The sequence below is a fragment of the Bombina bombina genome, chromosome 6 (assembly GCF_027579735.1).
Source record: "Bombina bombina isolate aBomBom1 chromosome 6, aBomBom1.pri, whole genome shotgun sequence".
Classification (NCBI taxonomy): Eukaryota; Metazoa; Chordata; class Amphibia; order Anura; family Bombinatoridae; genus Bombina; species Bombina bombina.
Window position 1 is genome coordinate 399,060,330 of NC_069504.1, and position 23,793 is coordinate 399,084,122.

Below are 23,793 nucleotides of genomic sequence, written 5' to 3' on the forward strand. Positions count from 1 at the left end.
GTTGGCAAACACAGCTATACAGTTGCCACCTTGTTAATAATGCAGATTAGTGTAGGATAGAACACCTGACTATTTATGTGTTTATTGCATATGTAAGAAGAAATACATTTATATTCTTCTGCGTACTCTCTAACTATTCTTTATGTTTTTATTAAATGGTTTAAATATACTTAAATTGTTGTAAAGCTTCAATAAAGACTAAATAAAAAGAAAGGTTTTACCTATTTGTCTTACTGTTCAAAAACTACAAAACATAAAAAAAAGTATTTGATTTTAGACAAAAAGAATAAGATTATAAGTGATACAAGATAATGGCTAGGAGCAATATTGAGGAATTACTTAAAATACTCAAGTACGTCTTAGCAAACTAAAGAATTCAATAAAGGAAAAAGGCTATTTCTCCAACATAGGTGTGTGCGGTCCACGGCGTCATCCTTACTTGTGGGATATTCTCTTCCCCAACAGGAAATGGCAAAGAGCCCAGCAAAGCTGGTCACATGATCCCTCCTAGGCTCCGCCTACCCCAGTCATTCTCTTTGCCGTTGTACAGGCAACATCTCCACGGAGATGGCTTAGAGTTTTTTAGTGTTTAACTGTAGTTTTTATTATTCAATCAAGAGTTTGTTATTTTGAAATAGTGCTGGTATGTACTATTTACTCAGAAACAGAAAAGAGATGAAGATTTCTGTTTGTATGAGGAAAATGATTTTAGCAACCGTCACTAAAATCCATGGCTGTTCCACACAGGACTGTTGAGAGCAATTAACTTCAGTTGGGGGAACAGTGAGCAGTCTCTTGCTGCTTGAGGTATGACACATTCTAACAAGACGATGTAATGCTGGAAGCTGTCATTTTCCCTCTGGGATCCGGTAAGCCATGTTTATTACGATTGTAAATAAGGGCTTCAAAAAGGGCTTATTAAGACTGTAGACTTTTTTTGGGCTAAATCGATTGATTATTAACACATATTTAGCCTTGAGGAATCATTTTATCTGGGTATTTTGATATAATAATATCGGCAGGCACTGTTTTAGACACCTTATTCTTTAGGGGCTTTCCCAAAGCATAGGCAGAGCCTCATTTTCGCGCCGGTGGTGCGCACTTGTTTTTGAGAGGCATGGCATGCAGTCGCATGTGAGAGGAGCTCTGATACTTAGAAAAGACTTTCTGAAGGCGTCATTTGGTATCGTATTCCCCTTGGGGCTTGGTTGGGTCTCAGCAAAGCAGATACCAGGGACTGTAAAGGGGTTAAAGTTCAAAACGGCTCCGGTTCCGTTATTTTAAGGGTTAAAGCTTCCAAATTTGGTGTGCAATACTTTTAAGGCTTTAAGACACTGTGGTGAAAATTTGGTGAATTTTGAACAATTCCTTCATGTTTTTTCGCATTTGCAGTAATAAAGTGTGTTCAGTTTAAAATTTAAAGTGACAGTAACGGTTTTATTTTAAAACGTTTTTTGTACTTGTTATCAAGTTTATGCCTGTTTAACATGTCTGAACTACCAGATAGACTGTGTTCTGAATGTGGGGAAGCCAGAATTCCTATTCATTTAAATAAATGTGATTTATGTGACAATGACAATGATGCCCAAGATGATTCCTCAAGTGAGGGGAGTAAGCATGGTACTGCATCATTCCCTCCTTCGTCTACACGAGTCTTGCCCACTCAGGAGGCCCCTAGTACATCTAGCGCGCCAATACTCCTTACTATGCAACAATTAACGGCTGTAATGGATAATTCTGTCAAAAACATTTTAGCCAAAATGAACACTTATCAGCGTAAGCGCGACTGCTCTGTTTTAGATACTGAAGAGCATGACGACGCTGATATTAATATTTCTGAAGGGCCCCTAACTCAGTCTGATGGGGCCAGGGAGGTTTTGTCTGAGGGAGAAATTACTGATTCAGGGAACATTTCTCAACAAGCTGAACCTGATGTGATTGCATTTAAATTTAAGTTGGAACATCTCCGCATTCTGCTTAAGGAGGTATTATCCACTCTGGATGATTGTGACAAGTTGGTCATCCCAGAGAAACTATGTAAAATGGACAAGTTCCTAGAGGTGCCGGGGCTCCCAGAAGCTTTTCCTATACCCAAGCGGGTGGCGGACATTGTTAATAAAGAATGGGAAAGGCCCGGTATTCCTTTCGTCCCTCCCCCCATATTTAAAAAATTGTTTCCTATGGTCGACCCCAGAAAGGACTTATGGCAGACAGTCCCCAAGGTCGAGGGAGCGGTTTCCACTTTAAACAAACGCACCACTATACCCATAGAGGATAGTTGTGCTTTCAAAGATCCTATGGATAAAAAATTAGAAGGTTTGCTTAAAAAGATGTTTGTTCAGCAGGGTTACCTTCTACAACCAATTTCATGCATTGTCCCTGTCGCTACAGCCGCATGTTTCTGGTTCGATGAGCTGATAAAGGCGGTCGACAGTGATTCTCCTCCTTATGAGGAGATTATGGACAGAATCAATGCTCTCAAATTGGCTAATTCTTTCACCCTAGACGCCACTTTGCAATTGGCTAGGTTAGCGGCTAAGAATTCTGGGTTTGCTATTGTGGCGCGCAGAGCGCTTTGGTTGAAATCTTGGTCGGCTGATGCGTCTTCCAAGAACAAGCTACTTAACATTCCTTTCAAGGGGAAAACGCTGTTTGGCCCTGACTTGAAAGAGATTATCTCGGATATCACTGGGGGTAAGGGCCACGCCCTTCCTCAGGATCGGCCTTTCAAGGCAAAAAATAAACCTAATTTTCGTCCCTTTCGTAGAAACGGACCAGCCCAAAGTGCTACGTCCTCTAAGCAAGAGGGTAATACTTCTCAAGCCAAGCCAGCTTGGAGACCAATGCAAGGCTGGAACAAGGGAAAGCAGGCCAAGAAACCTGCCACTGCTACCAAGACAGCATGAAATGTTGGCCCCCGATCCGGGACCGGATCTGGTGGGGGGCAGACTCTCTCTCTTCGCTCAGGCTTGGGCAAGAGATGTTCTGGATCCTTGGGCGCTAGAAATAGTCTCCCAAGGTTATCTTCTGGAATTCAAGGGACTTCCCCCAAGGGGGAGGTTCCACAGGTCTCAGTTGTCTTCAGACCACATAAAAAGACAGGCATTCTTACATTGTGTAGAAGACCTGTTAAAAATGGGAGTGATTCATCCCGTTCCATTAAGAGAACAAGGGATGGGGTTCTACTCCAATCTGTTTATAGTTCCCAAAAAAGAGGGAACGTTCAGACCAATCTTAGATCTCAAGATCTTAAACAAGTTTCTCAAGGTTCCATCGTTCAAGATGGAAACCATTCGAACTATTCTTCCTTCCATCCAGGAAGGTCAATTCATGACCACGGTGGATTTAAAGGATGCGTATCTACATATTCCTATCCACAAGGAACATCATCGGTTCCTGAGGTTCGCATTCCTGGACAAACATTACCAGTTCGTGGCGCTTCCTTTCGGATTAGCCACTGCTCCAAGGATTTTCACAAAGGTACTAGGGTCCCTTCTAGCTGTGCTAAGACCAAGGGGCATTGCTGTAGTACCTTACTTGGACGACATTCTGATTCAAGCGTCGTCCCTTCCTCAAGCAAAGGCTCACACGGACATTGTCCTGGCCTTTCTCAGATCTCACGGATGGAAAGTGAACGTGGAAAAGAGTTCTCTATCTCCGTCAACAAGGGTTCCTTTCTTGGGAACAATAATAGACTCCTTAGAAATGAGGATTTTTCTGACAGAGGCCAGAAAAACAAAACTTCTAGACTCTTGTCGGATACTTCATTCCGTTCCTCTTCCTTCCATAGCTCAGTGCATGGAAGTGATCGGGTTGATGGTAGCGGCAATGGACATTGTTCCTTTTGCACGCATTCATCTAAGACCATTACAACTGTGCATGCTCAGTCAGTGGAATGGGGACTATACAGACTTGTCTCCGAAGATACAAGTAAATCAGAGGACCAGAGACTCACTCCGTTGGTGGCTGTCCCTGGACAACCTGTCACGAGGGATGACATTCCGCAGACCAGAGTGGGTCATTGTCACGACCGACGCCAGTCTGATGGGCTGGGGCGCGGTCTGGGGATCCCTGAAAGCTCAGGGTCTTTGGTCTCGGGAAGAATCTCTTCTACCGATAAATATTCTGGAACTGAGAGCGATATTCAATGCTCTCAAGGCTTGGCCTCAGCTAGCGAGGGCCAAGTTCATACGGTTTCAATCAGACAACATGACAACTGTTGCGTACATCAACCATCAGGGGGGAACAAGGAGTTCCCTGGCGATGGAAGAAGTGACCAAAATCATTCTATGGGCGGAGTCTCACTCCTGCCACCTGTCTGCTATCCACATCCCAGGAGTGGAAAATTGGGAAGCGGATTTTCTGAGTCGTCAGACATTGCATCCGGGGGAGTGGGAACTCCATCCGGAAATCTTTGCCCAAGTCACTCAGCTGTGGGGCATTCCAGACATGGATCTGATGGCCTCTCGTCAGAACTTCAAAAGTTCCTTGCTACGGGTCCAGATCCAGGGATCCCAAGGCGGCTCTAGTGGATGCACTAGTAGCACCTTGGACCTTCAAACTAGCTTATGTGTTCCCGCCGTTTCCTCTCATCCCCAGGCTGGTAGCCAGGATCAATCAGGAGAGGGCGTCGGTGATCTTGATAGCTCCTGCGTGGCCACGCAGGACTTGGTACGCAGATCTGGTGAATATGTCATCGGCTCCTCCTTGGAAGCTACCTTTGAGACGAGACCTTCTTGTTCAGGGTCCGTTCGAACATCCGAATCTGGTTTCACTCCAGCTGACTGCTTGGAGATTGAACGCTTGATCTTATCGAAGCGAGGATTCTCAGATTCTGTTATCGATACTCTTGTTCAGGCCAGAAAGCCTGTAACTAGAAAGATTTACCACAAAATTTGGAAAAAATATATCTGTTGGTGTGAATCTAAAGGATTCCCTTGGGACAAGGTTAAGATTCCTAGGATTCTATCCTTCCTTCAAGAAGGATTGGAAAAAGGATTATCTGCAAGTTCCCTGAAGGGACAGATTTCTGCCTTGTCTGTGTTACTTCACAAAAAGCTGGCCGCTGTGCCAGATGTTCAAGCCTTTGTTCAGGCTCTGGTTAGAATTAAGCCTGTTTACAAACCTTTGACTCCTCCTTGGAGTCTCAATTTAGTTCTTTCAGTTCTTCAGGGGGTTCCGTTTGAACCCTTGCATTCCGTTGATATTAAGTTATTATCTTGGAAAGTTTTGTTTTTAGTTGCAATTTCTTCTGCTAGAAGAGTTTCAGAATTATCTGCTCTGCAGTGTTCTCCTCCTTATCTGGTGTTCCATGCAGATAAGGTGGTTTTACGTACTAAACCTGGTTTTCTTCCAAAAGTTGTTTCTAACAAAAACATTAACCAGGAGATTATCGTACCTTCTCTGTGTCCGAAACCAGTTTCAAAGAAGGAACGTTTGTTGCACAATTTGGATGTTGTTCGCGCTCTAAAATTCTATTTAGATGCTACAAAGGATTTTAGACAAACATCTTCCTTGTTTGTTGTTTATTCCGGTAAAAGGAGAGGTCAAAAAGCAACTTCTACCTCTCTCTCTTTTTGGATTAAAAGCATCATCAGATTGGCTTACGAGACTGCCGGACGGCAGCCTCCCGAAAGAATCACAGCTCATTCCACTAGGGCTGTGGCTTCCACATGGGCCTTCAAGAACGAGGCTTCTGTTGATCAGATATGTAGGGCAGCGACTTGGTCTTCACTGCACACTTTTACCAAATTTTACAAGTTTGATACTTTTGCTTCTTCTGAGGCTATTTTTGGGAGAAAGGTTTTGCAAGCCGTGGTGCCTTCCATTTAGGTGACCTGATTTGCTCCCTCCCTTCATCCGTGTCCTAAAGCTTTGGTATTGGTTCCCACAAGTAAGGATGACGCCGTGGACCGGACACACCTATGTTGGAGAAAACAGAATTTATGTTTACCTGATAAATTACTTTCTCCAACGGTGTGTCCGGTCCACGGCCCGCCCTGGTTTTTTTTTTTTTTTAATCAGGTCTGATAATTTATTTTCTTTAACTACAGTCACCACGGTACCATATGGTTTCTCCTATGCAAATATTCCTCCTTAACGTCGGTCGAATGACTGGGGTAGGCGGAGCCTAGGAGGGATCATGTGACCAGCTTTGCTGGGCTCTTTGCCATTTCCTGTTGGGGAAGAGAATATCCCACAAGTAAGGATGACGCCGTGGACCGGACACACCGTTGGAGAAAGTAATTTATCAGGTAAACATAAATTCTGTTTTTCCCAAAGTCAGTCATTTCAGAAATAATTAGATGATAAGAGGTCAGTAGGTAATGAACAGGATTTATAGGTGAGAGACTTATAGACAGAGTTACAGGTGGGTGCAGGGGCAGAACTACCATTGGTGCTGCTGGTGCAGTTGCACCAGGGCCCGAGGGCTGGGGGGCCCATAGCAGCCACTCTGTACATAGGTGTGTGCTGAATGTGTACAATCCTAATGCAGGGGAGCCGTTTATAAGTCCAGGTTGCAGGTCTGTCAGTCTATCCATCCATTATCCAAATCATTATACTGAGCAGCATGTATATTAGTGCTATTACGTACTACTGAGTTACCTTGGGGGGGGGGCAAACATTTTTTTGCACCAGGGCCCTCTATTGAGTAGGTCTACGCTTGCTTTTATTGTTTATATTCCATGTGAGCCATGAAGTTTAAAAGAATTATTTGAAATAAATTGATTGATTTTTAGCAGTTCCGGACTTTTCTCATTTACATAGCCTCTATTGAGTAGGTCTGCTGCTGGGTGGGAGGACCTTTGTTAGGCTTATTTAGGAGAGGACAACAGATAACTTTTCTACTGTGAAGAGTCCAGGAGATTGTACGTTTTTACTTTATTTATTTATTTAAAGCTGCAGTTTGTATATTGATTTTATTATTATTAATAATAAAAATGTTAGGTTATTTTTGTAGAATGCTTACTTTTGTTGTTCAGTAACTATATTCTCAGAAAACAGATTATTTAACAAGATATAGGGGTAGATTTATCATAGTGCGAGTGGACATGATACGATGTAGCGCATCATGTCCGCTGCACATCGATAAATGCCGACAGCATACACTGTCGGCATTTATCATTGCACCAGCAGTTCTTGTGAACTGCTTGTGCAATGCCGCCCCCTGCTATGCAATGCCGCCGCTAGCAGGGGGTGTCAATCAACCTGATTGTATTCGATTGGGTTGATTTCTGTCCGCGGCCTCAGAGCAGACGGACAAGTTATGGAGCAGCGGTCTTTAGAAGGCTCGCACGGAAACAGGGGCGTCAAGCTCCATACAGAGCTTGATAAATCGTCCCCATAGAGTTATCTATGTGAATTACAATGATGGCTAAGCTTTTACTTGTTTTAACAGGAAGATAACAAAGGAAAACTTGACACAGTCGGCAAGCGGCATCACTGAGAGTCTGATGGGTATCAGTCGAATGATGTCACAGCAAGTCCAACAGAGTGAAGTAGCCATGCAAACCTTAGGTACTCATAATGTATAATGTTTGTGTCAGCAGCAATGGGCTAGCTAAAGCTACAATCTCTCCCATGGCTGTAGTGCAGATTTCTACATATAATTTTCACACATAGTGCTAACTTTTCTGTGAGTCTACAATACAAGCCCATACAGGTAAATTGCAGGCTGTGTTTTTTTGTTGCATTTATTTAAGATACACAATAAAACACACGTTTTGTTTTACCTATATGGACATCTATTGGTGCAAATTATTTGTGCACTCGAGGGGTGGATATTTAATAATGTGTGTGAACAAGGTGCTGGTCATACAAAATACGTGGTAGAAATGTAACATAATAAATTGTGTTTTTATCGTATACTATTGGAAAGTATACTTAATGTAATATGTTGTAAAAAAGGTAAACAACAATCTTCAACTGCATACAAATTAGCTTTTAAATTTAAAAAAAGAAAAATAATATAAAAAAATCAGATAAAAATACAGAAAAAAGTTGTTTTACTATGAATAATTAAAGGGATATCAAACCCTAAATGTTTCTTTCATGTTTCAGACAGGACATACAATTTTTAACAACTTTCTATTTTACTTCAATTAGCAAATTTGCATCATTCCTTTGGTATTCTTTATTGAAGAAGCAGTATTACAATACAGGAAGGTAGCTGATCAAATTCTGTGAACCAACGATAAGAGGTATATATGTGCAGCCACCAATCAGCAGCTAGTTCCCAGTTGTGCATTACTGCGCCTGAGTCTACCTAGGTATTCTTTTCAACAGAGCATACCAAGAGAACAATGCAAATGAGATAATAGAAGTAAATTGGAAAGTTGTTAAAAATTGTGAACTCCATCTGAATCATGAAAGCTTTTTTTGGGTTTCATGTTCCTGTAATAGTTTACTTTCTCTTTATGTTGAAATTATTTTTATTTGGTTCCAATACAGCATAATAAACATAGGAATGGGAGCATATTTTGTCACATATGTTTAACAATTCAGCACAAATGACAGATACAGGAGCATTATTATAGCATAGACCTTTTGTGCCTACTGCTTATATAATTCTAGTGTTCGTTAGATCTCACTTCTACTATTTTATTCCTAAAATTTTTTAATCCAACTGTGTTTATTCTTCTTAAACTGTATGACCTTAGTTTAGTCTTTTTGAAGCTAATTCTTACCTATGGTATCTCTGTAATGTGTCAGGAACATATTTGTAATTAGAATTTAGCAAACACTTAAACAATTAAACTAAATAACCTAATTATTTGCACAATGTGGTCATGACCTGCCATTATCGAGTCTAGCTAATCTCTTCTTTCGAGTCAAATGGTGTATGTTGTTATTGGACTATGATTATTCGAACTGTATATAGTTCTTTGTCGTTGTGTGTCTCGAGGAAAATTCTGTCACGGGCATGATCCAGTAATACCAGATCTTGTGGACTTGATCTTTAGTACCCTGGATCCAAGCAACCTCCTCTGCCATAATATATATATATATATATATATATATATATATTTTGTATTTTGTATTTTGTCTATAATTTCCTGCCATGTAGGAACTCCTTATTTCCAATGTCTTACAATGCAAGTTCTAGTAACTGTACAAAGTATTTTCATACATTTATTAATGGGAGCATTAAATTGTTAAGTCCCCGATTCAATAATGCTTGGGAAATGGTGAGGGACACAGGATCATCAAGTATTGAGCTTAGCAAATTATTTTATTGGTTCCATATGTCTCTCACCATAAAACAATCCCACCATATGTGGCTATATAAACCTTGTTCCCCACATCCACTGTAGCAATTTTTTGATTTAGTGGATGAAAAATGTGAAGTTTTAATGGGAGTTAAGTACCATCTGAATAATGTTTTAATGCAGTTTTCCCTAAGATCCGCACTAATCATGCTCTTGCATGAGTCATACATAATCTGATCCCATTCATCTTTTGGCAGTGTAGTGCCTATGTCTATCTCCCATTTTGTGATGGTGGCTGATTTAGTTTTGTATTTGCTTTCTTGGAGTGTTAGATATAGTTTAGAGATTGTGTGTTTTTCTCTGTTGAGGGTCTTACATAAAAATTCTAGGGGTGTGTATGGGTATTTCACTTCATGAATGTCATATCTATTGAGAGCAGAGGAAATTTGTAGATATATAAACCAGTGTAGTTTAAATGGAAGTAATTTCTCCTGCAATTGGTTGAATGTTATTATATGTCCTTTTTCCATGAAGTCAGCTACTCTGTACAGTCCCTTGTTTGCCCACTTATCTATCTGTCCATGGATTTCTTGGGGCAGAAGGTGTTTAAGTGGCCTAACCCTTGAATTAGCAGGTATCAGGGTCAGGGATTTAGTGAGTGATTTCCCCAATGTCATCATGTCTGTTGGGATAGGTGATCTGTGTGAGTCAGAGGCTCTCTCTCCCCTCGGGTCACATAGAATGTCATCTGCTCTACTAAGTCCTTCCAAGTCACTCTCTATTTTTGTCCATAAAATATTATGTGTCTGTTTGCTAAGGAGTGAGGCCTGTGCTAATCTAGCTGCCTGGTAATAATCCAAAAAATTTGGTAATCCTACTCCTCCCAGCTGTCGGTGTTTAGCCAAAATATATGATGCAATTCTTGCTTTCCTGTCCCCTCTTAATGGAAATAAGATCTGATTGCAATTTTTGTAGATCTGGGGTGGGGATTTTGATAGGTAATGCTCTGAAGATATATAAAATTCTGGGTAGGATATTAATCTTTATGTCCGAAAGGCGACCATACCATGAAAAGGTACCCTTTTTCCATGCTTTCAGATCTCTTCTAATATTTTTATATAATGGCACATATATTATAGAGCTTCGAATAAGAGTCTGATAACTTGATTCCCAGGTAAGATAAGGATTATTTTGGTCCAGGTTATGTCGAAATTGATCTAAACTAGTTTCTTGGTATGGGTGGGTATCGATAGAGGTAGAGCCTCACAGTTATCAAGATTAATTTTGTACCCTGCAATTTCAGCAAATTCTTGTGGGTTTTATAAAGGTTGGTCAGGGAGTCTAGTGGTTTTGTCAGTGTCAGTAGAATGTCGTCCGCAAATAATGAAAGTTTGTATTCCGTGTCTTTAATTTTAACCCCTTTAATGTCTGCCGATTTCCTAATGCTGGATGCCAGTGGTTCAATACAGAGAGTGAACAGCAGCGGCGACAGAGGGCATCTCTGTCGAGTACCATTGAGTATATTTATTGATCTGGATTGATAACACCCTGCATTTATCATAGCTGTTGGTGTGGAATAGATAACTCTAATCACCTGCTCTAAATCCCATCTCTGTCATAACCTCGGTCATATATGTCCAGTCCACTCTGTTGAACGCCTTTTCTGCGTCCAATGACAAAAGCAGAGAAGGCGTCCCAGTCTCTCTAAGATATTCCGTCAGGGCTATTGTTGTTCTTATGTTGTCAGGGGCTTCTATATCTGTTATGAATCCCACCTGATCTGGATGCACCAATTGTGGGAGTATTTTCTTAAGTCTTTTGGCCAATATTTTTGTTAGAATTTTGATATCCTGATTGATCAGGGAGATAGGTCTTTAACTTTGACACAGTGTTGGGTTTTTTCCTGGCTTGGGTATAACTATTATTTTAGCTCTTAGAATGTCAGTGGGGATTTCAACCCCATTTATGATGTTATTACAGAATTTCTCGAGGTGTGGGATTAGGGTTGGTTTGAATAGTTTGTAATACTCGCCAGGCAGGCCATCCGGCCCGGCTGCTTTTCCTGTTTTAAGCTCTTTAACCCCTTAATGACCACAATGTACCCTGTATGTCACTGGTCGTTAAGGTTTTTTTCAGGACATAATAGCACAAGTCTAGCAAGAACACGCTATTAATGCCCTCCCTCCAGAAGGCTTAGTGGAATAGAGCAGTTGCAACGCTGGTGGCAAGACCGCGCTATAAAACAATCAAGTCCCAAAAAAAGGCCAGCGACATACAGGGTACGTCGCTGGTCCTTAAGGGGTTAATGACATTGTGTATTTCTTCCGTCGTTATGTCAGCATTTAAGTTTTCTCTGTCAGTGAAACTAATGACGTTGAGTTTGGCTTTTTGTAAGAACTGTGCTAATAGTGTGTTGGTGTGAGTTGATTGCTTGACTTTTTGTCCTTCATGCAGTGTCTCGTAGTATGTTGCAAATATGTCTGCGATATCTTGTGGATTTGAGGTCTTTTAGTTTGAAGTAATTTATATATGGCTGTGGTGGATGTTTGTTTATGTTGTTTTTCAAGGATTTGTATTTCTGCTTGAAGCTTATCAATAGTGTTATTGGACTGTTTGATGAGCCTTGTTTTTTGAGTAAGCCTCTAAGAAAGGGTTTGTAGGCTGCTTATGAGGAGATTTGGTTTTCTGTGGAGTTTTCATTGTGTTGCCAATATTGTTTCATAGATCACTATCTTGTTGTGTGTCTGTACATTTTTGAGTGTGTATGGATCATATGTCCATAAACGTTGTCTTTGCATGTTTATTATTCCTTTCATGTCTATTTGGACTATGGAATGATTGGACCATACACAGGGATGTATCTTTGATTGAGTTATATTTGGAATTAGAATCTGACTAACCAATATGTAGTCCAGTCTTAAATATGATTTATGAGCATGTGAGTAATAAGTGTGGTCTGTTGTGTGTCCGTATAGTGACTCCCGGGTATCTATAATATTATGGGCTGCTAACGAGTCTTGTATGGATTTAGATATTGAGTTTTGTCTGTGTTGTTTACTAGAGAGTTCGGTCCCTTTCACGTTGGAGTGAGGTGTCAACAAGATATTAAAATCTCCTGCTAAGATTATTTGCAATTGGGACCATTGAGATAAGAGATAAGAAATTTGTTGAAAGAATGAGTTTTGTTTTTCATTTGGAGCATATACATTACCCAAGGTAACCCGAGTGTCCTGTATTCTGCCTTTAACTATAAGCTATCTACCTTCTGGGTCTTTTATAACTTAACCTCTGTCACAGATTATAAGGAAGAATGTATGAGGATAGAAACACCCCTTTTCTTTTGGTCTGTGGTGGAGTGGTAATGAATGGGAAAGTGTCTATTCCAGAATTTGGGAGTAAGGTCTTGTATAAAGTGAGTTTCTTGTAGGAATATCAATTTTGCCTTTATTTTTTTTATACTGGGTTAGGACTGTTTTACGTCTGTATTCAGGCCCCTCATATTGTGTGAGATGAATGTCAGTTCAGATGTCATAATGTGTATAGTTATTTTGCTTTGTGTCAGAGCTTTTTTACTAATATTAACATCCAGATCCCTTTTTCTATTTTTCCTAAGTGTTGTTTGGTTTACATACGACAGATTTTTCCTAGTCTTAGATACAGTCTACAAAAGAGTTCTATTCCCAGTGTTCATTGAGCCTTCATTATAAATTGAAGAAAACTAGTCACAACCCTGTGAACAATGTCCCAGACAATGCTTCAAAGTCTTTTAATATAGGTGAAGTCTCTAGTTGGGACTTGTGGTAGAATAAGTGAGGGGTTTGTAGTAATGTATTTAAAGCAAAACACAATGAAGCATCATTGTATTGAGTAAGCTATTCATACTCATCTGTCCAGTAGTTCTTTTATGAGTTGAGTGTTGGTTGAATGTGTTCTATCATCTTGAGATACTTTATTTGGGCTTCTTCGTGACTTTATTCCATTTCGACATTGTGTGGATGTCTCCCTGTTGTATTCTGTGTTCATCTCCAGTGTTGTGGGGGTTTATTGGAAGTTCTGAGGTTTCCAGTTTAAGATATGTGCAAATTTCTGGAATGTCTTGTCGGTCTCTGATCTTTAGGACTTTGCCTTCATGTAGAATATTTAGGGCAAATGGGAATCCCAATCGATAATTTATCTGATTTTTTCCGAAGCAGTTGTGTGAGTGGCCTCAGTTTGCTTCTTCGTTGTAACGTTCTGACGCAGAGGTCCTGATAAAATTGTATTACTGTGCCTTGAAATTTGAATGTCAGGTTTTTCCTAACTGCCTGAAGAATAGCTTCTTTTTCTGGGAATCACCACATTTTGACAATTAAATCTCTTGGCGGGTAATCTCCTTTTGGTTTAGCTTTGAGTGCCCGGTGAGCTCTTTCCATTTAAAAGATATCTTCTTCTGTTTGGCCTGTTATAGCTTGAAATAATTGTTTAAGGTAGTTGTGTAGGTCTGGTTGTAATATGGATTCTGGAATGCCTTTGAGCCGTATGTTGCACCTACAGGTACGGTTTTCCAAATCCTCCATCTTGTTTTGTAAGTTGTCAAGTTCTTGTTGATGTGTGAGAACTTGTTGGGACATGTTGTTCATATTTTCTTCCATTGAAGTTTCGCTGTCTTCTAGGGATGAGACTCTTGTGCCTAAATCTTGGATATCCTGCTTTATTTCTGCAAGGCTATTAGTCACAGTAGATTATATGGCATCCATCTTTTCCCACATTTTTTCAAAATTTGCGGTGATGTCTTGCTTTGATACCAGAGCTTTGATAACTGCTTTTGTGACTGGAGTAAAATCATCTGCTTCAATCTGCAAATTAACATCTATTTCCAGTTCTTCTATATCCATTTCTTGTGTTTCTAGTGTTTTTCCTCCCTTAGAGACTTTAAAGAATATACTAGCCGCTGTTGATTTCCCTGATGTGGAGGCCTTATTTGGCTTTCTGGCAGACATTCTTGCCTAATATGTAAGGTAGCTTTTCGGTTGGTGATTAGCAGGTTTGAATATCGGACTGTTGTAATTCTGGAATTGAATTTATTTTTGCTAGCCAGAAATTCGGGTTAATGTATATCTCAGATCTTGTCCTTCTGCAATATATTCACTTTTTATAGTTGGCAAATTGTAATATCTTATCTGTCATCCGTGTAGTTTTTTTTTAAAGAGGCTGTTCTTCCGATCACTTGGTGTGGGTGATGTTTGCAACTGCAAGCCATGATCTTTCTCTATTGGGTTGTTATGTGAGCCAGACTGCATAATTGCATTAGCCGTTTTTGAATCCACGATTTGGTGCTAATCTTTTAAGTTACTTTGTCTGTATCTAGCTTGATTACGGTTTTGGTACTTGGGGAGAGTTGTTATCGTGTTTATTATGTGCCTCAATCATACCTTGATGTCAGATTTACAATCCGTATCGGCTTTATCATTACCGCTTGGATTAAGCTGCTTCACGTTGTCATCCAAGATGGCGCCACCTCACGATGCAGCCGGAACTTTCATTTTCTATTTTTCCTTCCACCCCACCTGTAGCTGCACGGATTCGTTGTTTGAGGCTCCTTTAGTGGTCGGGTAGTGCTCAGACTTAGGCTGGGATGGCTTCTGGTCACTTAATTTAGGATTTGTGTCCCTTTGTTATGTTGACTGCACGGAGCGGTTTGACTATGCGACCATCTCCATCTCTGGCCAGGCTCCACCCTTAATTTCTCTTTAAAGGGACATAATACCCATATGCTAAATCACTTGAAATTGATGCTGCATAATTATAAAAAGCTGATAAGAAAATATCACCTGAGCATCTCTGTGTAAAAAAGGAAAATATTTTGCCTCAAAATGTTCTTCAGCTGTCAAGAGTAAGTGTTTGCAGGCGATATGCTGCTGCGCATACAGGACCCAGAGATATAATTAAATAACATTATGGATACTAGAAAATATTTTGGTATGTTGTCTGGTTACAAAGTGAACAGCAGCAAGTTGGAAATGCTATGGCTTAATAGGAACAAATAAAAAGGAACAATTAACTTTCCCTTAGTAGAAATATACGTAGCTACCTGACTTATCTGAGTATTAATGTTCTAATTAATTCAAATCTATGGCATAAATTACATTTTGAACAGGTAATCAGTTATATAGAAAAAGACTTTAAGTGATGGGAAAATCTTGCAATTTCTTTGTTAAGGAAAAAATACGTATTAGTTTATAAAAACTTAAGTCACCTTTTGATAGAGGTGGTTTAGGTAAATCAGATATTCACTATTGTAATCTTGCTTCTCTAGCTAAATTGATTGGATTTTGGATCCAGAACATTTTTTGATCAATCATTAGATCATTTTTTGTTGGGGGAATTATCCTTGTAATTTTTACTTCATCTGGATGGAAAAGATATCCTAAAAATACTATGCATGAAGCCTGGAGCAAGATACATAACATTTATGGCATTTCCCCATAAATACTTAATGTACGTGCCTATTACAGGAAACCCTAAACTCCCTCTTGGAATAACTATACAGACTTTTAAAGGTTGGGAATGTGATAACTTAAAGAAAATAGGGGACTTTATAGATACCTTGAGAAAATCTTTAAAGTCTTTTTCAGAAATTCAACCTAAATATTAGATCCCAAATTCACATTATTACTCATACTTACAGGTTTCTCATTATATAACGAGAGTTTTAAAAAATGTCTCCCCACTTTTGGGAGCCGCAAAATGTTTTTCTCTTTTTGTAAAAGGGAAATACACTTCTGATGAAATTTAAAAAGCTCTATTGAACTCAATTGTTAAGACAAATATGGTGGAGTGATGGCAAAAGGAATACAGCATGGGTTTCTTTTAGAGCAAGTTGACATAGAGAAATTACATCTGACTCTTATTTTAGGGAATCTCAAATTAAATTGTTGCACAGATTTTATGTTATAAAAAAGGCTATAAAATAGTCTAATTGTGAAAATATTTTTTTTAAGTGTAGATTGATACATTGCTTTTGGGCTTGTCCCAATGTTAATTAACATTGGGCCAAAATTAGTTTTTAGGTATCTAAAATAATAAATATAGAATTTATATACATTTTTTTTTAAATATTATATATCTGACTTGCAATCAGATAGATAAAGAGACGGCATTGTTTTTAGCTATGGTAATATTGGCATCTAGGAAATGTATTTTGAGAAAATGGCTCACTCCATGGATTCCTAGTCTTAAAGTCATTTGTTCATCTTTGATAAACCAGTTAACTATAGAGGTTTTTGATTTATTGTCAGATAGAAAGACAAGAGCAAAAAAATGTTTTATTAGAAAAATTGTGTCTTTTCATCAAGGTTTTGGATTTTTCTACCCAGAAACATATTCTTTCTCCATTGCTAGGTTTTATATTTCAATGTTTAGATTTGGATCTTGTGCTATGAGAATGTTTGTAAAGTGTTATTTTTTTCTCTTAGTATGAGTATAAACTTTTATTGTTAATGCAATTTTGATAATGAGATATGTATATTTTCCATTTCTTCCTTTCTTCTTTTTGTATATGAAATTTGTTATAAATAAAAAAATTAAAAAAAGGAATAGTAAGTGTTCTGTTAAGTTATCCATTAGCTACTGTTAGCTGCATGTAAAAAAAAAAGACACACAAAAGCCAATTAGCATCATCAGTGCTAAGTTCACACTTTTATTAACTGTGATCCCATGAGATTACACTAAACTCTCACAAGATTTTATAGAAAACTTTCTTAAAATGAGGTGGGAAATAACGTGACTGTGCCTGCACGCTCCCTTGCAATTCCCAGGACTAGCATCCTGATTGGCTGCTTAAAGTACCTTTACCGTAGGATCTGGCTACTGAGGAAATTTGAGATAAAATATCTTCCTTTTTTACATAGAGATGTCCAGGTGATATTTTCTAGTCAGCTTTGGAGTAATGCTAGTGGTTAATACGTTACATATGAGTAATGTTACTGATGTTCAAGAATATTTGTGTAGGTTGTACCGTCCTGTAATATATTATATGTTATCTTTACAGTAACCTCATCCAGAACTATCCTGGAGGCAAATGAAGAATTCAAGTCAATGTCAGGGACAATCCAGCTGGGGCGCAAACTCATCACCAAATACAATAGGCGAGAGCTGACGGACAAGCTGCTCATCTTCTTGGCTCTGGCTTTGTTTTTAGCAACTGTATTGTACATTCTAAAAAAACGGCTTTTTCCATTTTAGCCGTGTGCTTGCAGAATAAGGAACTTGCTAAAGAGTTTCAGATATACTTTGAACTGACTTGAATCTAACCTAAAGAGTTTCAGAGAAACTTTGAACTTGAACCTATCTGGATTCCAGTATATACCTGCAACAGATTTAACGGCAGATATAGAAAGGCATTACATTGAAACGTATACCTTTTTAATGTTGACATCCTTACATGTATTTGTCGTCATTTACTTCTCAAGATGCCAGACGTCTACATAATGCGTTGCAACCCTTTTTATCAGCCAAAATGTTAAAACCATCCAACTAATGGCATTAATCATGACCATCAAATGGACATTATAAATATTGTGCAGTGCTTAAAGGGTCATTATAAGGGGATTAGAAGCCTAGTTAAAGTACCACCCTTGAGCCGTAAAGAACTGCTGGTTCCGAGAGGAGACTGCCGCTGACCCAATCAGCAGCCCTAGTCATGGAGGTTAAACATATATCATTGCAGGTTCGCTAGTGATAAAATGACAAGCTCTAACAAATTAGAGCATGTCATTTGTTTTACTATAATGGCTCTTTAAAGGTTTACATAAATGTTCTCATGAATATGAAAGAGCAGAAATGAAATGTTAAAAGATCTTGTTCATAAACTTAAACTACCATAGAATGTGTTTTTGTGCACAACTGACACTACTGTATTAACTGGTTAATAGGGACACCTCCCGCAGCCCTGTTGATGAACAAACCTCCTCAGACCTGACTGTTTGTTTAATATAGGAATAGAAAATAGATATTGAAATAGCTTCTTATACATTGAACAATGAAAACATTGTAGTACATTGTCCCTTTAAAACAAGGCATTTCGCCAAGAGATCACTGCATGCCTTAGAAACACACTTATATATGTGAACTTGCAACCTTTTGCTGCTACTGATAGAGGCCCTTCAAATCTAAAATGACCATTATTGTCAGTGAGTTGAGACTGTGTTCCATAATCAATAACTGTACCATTTTACTTAAAGGGACAGTCTACTTGAAAATTGTTATTGTTTAGAAAGATAGATAATCCCTTTATTACCCTGTCCGCAGTTTTGCATAACCAACACTGTTATATTAATATACTTTTTACCTCTGCGATTACCTTGTATCTAAGCTTCTGCAGAATGCCCCCCTAATCTCAGTGCTTTTTACAAACTTGCATTTTAGCCAGTTAGTGATGGTTCTTGCATAACTCCACAATGTTGTCTGTATGTTACATGAACTAATGACCTCAAGGGCTTAGAAAAAGACAGAGATTTAGAGGTTTAGAAGTTAAAAAGTATGTTAATATAACAATGTTTGTTGTACAAAGCTAGTGAATGAGTAATAAAGGCACTATCTATCTTTTAAAAAATAAAAAATCAAGTAGACTTTCCCTTTAAAGGGACATTAACAAACATCTTGTGAGTAAAAACTGTCCTTTGTCCCAAGCTCCCTACCTAAGGAGGCAAAAAAAACAACAACAAAATCTTTAACCTAGGTTTTCAAAATGTAGATAATAGCTCTTTAATTTCCAGAGATTAAAGGTTAAAGATTTTGCTTTTTGGCATGTAGGGAGTTTGGGACAAGCACAATTCTTGACAAAAAAGTAAGATGGGTTTAACTCCCTTTTCATATGTTTATCAATATGTAGCTAAATGTGTAATGATATAAAATATTTAAAATGTTTACCAAGATTTATTCATTTGGATCCTTTAGAACTGTAGGGAATGAGTAGAATGAAGAAAACGAAATAACCATCAAATAAATGTAGTATATTTACTATAGTATGAAAGTATAGTTTCGGAAAATACTGATTGTTAAAGATTTGTACTGGTTAAATGTTGGAGATGCAGTTAGTATAAAACAATAGTGGTCACCAACATCCATTAACAATACGCACAAATATAGCGTGGGCTGTTTAAACAAGTTCTTTTTTCCAGTGTGGGGCCAGTTTTCAGCTGTCCCTCTGTTGGAGGCGAGGGCACAAAGAGCAAACTTCCTGTTTCCACGTTCGGACCAATTATCTCATGGAATTTGAAATGCAGCCTGTTCTCATGATGCTCTTTGTATGAAACGTTTAACCAATGTCATGTCAGCTAGCAGAAGACGTTTAGACTGCTGTAATAAATTATAGTTACTGTCTTATGAATGCTTTTTACTTCCTGTTATGAACAGTAATTTACTTCCCACTATAACTGGTGTCCATATTCTTAACTCAATAAAATTAAGTAAAGATTATTAATTAAATTTAGTGACATTAATAGATTATGTTTATACTTTTCAAAACATACACATTTGTGTCTTATAAAAATATAGCTATTTTTTTTTTAATATCTTATAATATGCTGAACAGACCTCAGGGAAAAAAAGAGACACTCCATCAACAACACGCAAAACCAAGGGATGTATGCAAAACAAGGGATGAAGGATATATATATATAAACTTCCATCATAGAAAAGGCACTCACTGGTCTTCATAAAATGTTATTTATTTAAAAAAAATGAATATAAAGACATAACGTTTCGGGGTATCATTACACCTTTGTCAAATGTCAAAACAGGAACAAACAAGCGTATCCCCAAAGGAGCTTCTTTGGGGATACGCTTGTTTGTTCCTGTTTTGAAATTTGACAAAGGTGTAATGATACACCGAAACGTTATGTTTTTATATTAACTTTTTGAAATAAATAACATTTTATGAAGACCAGTGAGTGCCTTTTCTATGATGGAAGTTTCAATACGTTTATGAAGCGCACCCTGGAAGCTGAGACAACCTTGTAAGACTGTGCTTATCCTTTATTGGGAAATGTTTTATATATATATATATATATATATATCTATAAGGTATATACCATTTTAATTATGTTGACTGACAGTTGGTGGTGCTTGTGGTAAGGGCCTGTGATTTTTCTTGCCTTCTCTTCATAAGACAGGATCAGCTCTGTCTATCTACTTCTACTTCTCAGCTCTGTCTCTCCACTTCTACTCACTTCTCAGCTCTGTCTCTATACTTCTACTCTCTTCTCAGCTCTGTCTCACAACTTCTACTCACTTCTCAGCTCTGTCTCTCCACTTCTACTCATTTCTCAGCTCTGTCTCTCCACTTCTACTCACTTCTCAGCTCTGTCGCTCCACTTTTTCTACTCTCTTCTCAGCTCTGTTGCTCCACTTCTACTCTCTTCTCAGCTCTGTCTCTCCACTTCTTCTACTCTATTTTCAGCTCTGTCTCTCCACTTCTTCTACTCTCTTTTCAGCTCTGTCGCTCCACTTCTTATACTCACTTCTCAGCTCAGTTGCTCCACTTCTTCTCTCTTCTTAGCTCTGTCTCTCCACTTCTTCTACTGTTCAGCTCTTTCCACTTCTATTCACTTCTCAGCGTTGTCTCTCCACTTCTACTCACTTCTCAGCTCTGTCGCTCAACCTCTACTCTCTTCTCAGTTCTGTCTCTCCACTTCTCACTTCTCAGCTCTGTTTCTCCACTTCTACTCTCTTCTCAGCTCTGTTTCTCCACTTCTACTCTCTTCTCAGCTCTGTCTCTCCACTTCTACTTTCTTCTCAGCTCTGTCTTTCCACTTCTACTCACTTCTCAGCTCTAACGCTCCACTTCTACTCACTTCTCAGCTCTATCGCTCTGTCTCTCCACTTCTACTCTCTTCTCAGCTCTGTCTCTCCACTTCTTCTACTCACTTCTCAGCTCTTTCGCTCCACTTTTTCTACTCTCTTTTCAGATCTGTCTCTCCACTTCTACTCACTTCTCAGCTCTGTCTCTCCACTTCTACTCACTTCTCAGCTCTATCGCTCTGTCTCTAAACTTTTACTCTCTTCTCAGCTCTGTTTCTCCACTTCATCTACTCACTTCTCAGCTCTGTCACTCCACTTCCTCTACTCTCTTCTCGGCTCTGTCTCTCCACTTCTCACTTCTCAGCTCTGTCGCTCCACTTCTACTCTCTTCTCAGCTCTGTCTCTCTCACTTCTACTCACTTCTCAGCTCTGTCACTCCACTTCTACTCACTTCTCAGCTCAGTCACTCCACCTCCTCTCTTCTTAGCTCTGTCTCTCCACTTCTACTGCTCAGCTCTTTCAACTTCTACTCACTTCTCAGATCTGTCTCTTCACTTCTACTCACTTCTCAGCTCTGTTGCTCCACCTCTACTCTCTCCTCAGCTCTGTCTCTCCATTTCTTCTACTCACTTCTCAGCTCTATTGCTCTGTCTCTCCACTTCTACTCTCTTCTCAGCTCTGACTCTCACTTCTACTCCTCAGCTCTGTCGCTCCACTTCTTCTACTCACTTCTCAGCTCAGTCGCTCCACCTCTTCTCTCTTCTTAGCTCTTCTCTCCACTTCTTCTACTGCTCAGCTCTTTCCACTTCTACTCACTTCTCAGCTCTGTCTCTCCACTTCTACTCCCTTCTCAGCTCTGTTTCTTCACTTCTACTCACTTCTCAGCTTTGTCTCTCCTCTTCTTCTACACACTTCTCATCTTTGTCTCTCTACTTTTTCTATTCACTTCTCTACTCTGTCTCTCCACTTCTCAGCTTTGTCTCTCCACTTCTACTCACTTCTCAGCTTTGTCTCTCCACTTCTACTCACTTCTCAGCTTTGTCACTACACTTCTACTACTCATTGCTTAGCTCTGTCCATTTGCTACTGCTAAGGCCAGCTCTGTCCACTCACTCAATGCTGCTCTGTCTCCCCAGTCTCCACCTGCTCAATGCTGCTCTGTCTCCCCAGTCTCCACTTGATCAATGCTGCTCTGTCTCCCCAGTCTTCACTTGCTTAATGCTGCTCTGTCTCCCCAGTCTCCACTTGCTTAATGCTGCTCTGTCTCCCCAGTCTTCACTTGCTTAATGCTGCTCTGTCTCCCAAGTCTTCACTTGCTTAATGCTGCACTGTCTCCCCAGTCTCCACTTGCTCCATGCTGCTCTGTCTCCCCTGTCTACACTTGCTTAATGCTGCTCTGTCTCCCCAGTCTCCACTTGCTTAATGCTGCTCTGTCTCCCCAGTCTTCGCTTGCTCAATGCTGCTCTGTCTCCCCAGTCTTCACTAGCTGGATGCTGCTTTGTCTCCCCAGTCTCCACTTGCTTAATGCTGCTCTGTCTCCCCAGTCTTCACTTGCTCAATGCTGCTCTGTCTCCCCAGTCTTCACTAGCTGGGTGCTGCTCTGTCTCCCCAGTCACCACTTGCTTAATGCTGCTCTGTCTCCCCAGTGTTCACTTGCTCAATGCTGCTTTGTCTCCCCAGTGTTCACTTGCTTAATGCTGCTCTGTCTCCCCAGTCTTCACTAGCTGGATGCTGCTTTGTCTCCCCAGTCTCCACTTGCTTAATGCTGCTCTGTCTCCCCAGTCTTCACTTGCTCAATGCTGCTCTGTCTCCCCAGTCTTCACTAGCTGGGTGCTGCTCTGTCTCCCCAGTCTCCACTTGCTCAATGCTGCTCTGTCTCCCCAGTGTTCACTTGCTCAATGCTGCTCTGTCTCCCCAGTGTTCACTTGCTTAATGCTGCTCTGTCTCCCCAGTGTTCACTTGCTCAATGCTGCTCTGTCTCCCCAGTCTTCACTTGCTTAATGCTGTTCTATCTCCCCAATCTCCACTTGCTCCATGCTGCTCTGTCTCCCCAGTCTCCACTTGCTTAATGCTGCTCTGTCTCCCCAGTCTCCACTTGCTTAATGCTGCTCTGTCTCCCCAGTCTTCACTAGCTGGATGCTGCTCTGTCTCCCCAGTCTTCACTTGCTTAATGCTGCTCTGTCTCCCCAGTGTTCACTTGCTTAATGCTGCTCTGTCTCCCCAGTCTTTACTAGCTGGATGCTGCTCTGTCTCCCCAGTCTTCACTAGCTGGATGCTGCTCTGTCTCCCCAGCCTCCACTTGCTTAATGCTGCTCTGTCTCCCCAGTCTTCATTTGCTTAATGCTGCTCTGTCTCCCCAGTCTTCATTTGCTTAATGCTGCTCTGTCTCCTCAGTCTTCACTTGCTTAATGCTGCTCTGTCTCCCTAGTCTTCACTTGCTTAATGCTGCTCTGTCTCCCCAGTGTTCACTTGCTCAATGCTGCTCTGTCTCCCCAGTGTTCACTTGCTCAATGCTGCTCTGTCTCCCCAGTCTCCACTTGCTTAATGCTGCTCTGTCTCCCCAGCCTTCACTTGCTCAATGCTGCTCTGTCTCCCCAGTCTCCACTTGCTTAATGCTGCTCTGTCTCCCCAGCCTTCACTTGCTCAATGCTGCTCTGTCTCCCCAGTCTTCACTAGCTGGATGCTGCTTTGTCTCCCCAGTCTCCACTTGCTTAATGCTGCTCTGTCTCCCCAGTCTTCACTTGCTCAATGCTGCTCTGTCTCCCCAGTCTTCACTAGCTGGATGCTGCTCTGTCTCCCCAGT

General features: G+C 40.0%; 1 protein-coding gene across 2 annotated transcripts in view; it reads left to right on the forward strand.

The window, feature by feature from the left end:
- BNIP1 (BCL2 interacting protein 1) overlaps positions 1–19,676 on the forward strand; it is a 74,261-nt gene extending 54,585 nt beyond the window's left edge. For both annotated transcript variants that reach the window (XM_053717137.1, XM_053717138.1), the window contains exons 5-6: positions 7,400–7,518; positions 17,239–19,676. In XM_053717137.1, coding sequence (XP_053573112.1) covers positions 7,400–7,518; positions 17,239–17,432 — 313 coding nt within the window. In that variant the 3' untranslated portion in view covers positions 17,433–19,676. The remainder of the gene's footprint in view (positions 1–7,399; positions 7,519–17,238) is intronic.
- Positions 19,677–23,793: the final 4,117 nt, after the last annotated feature.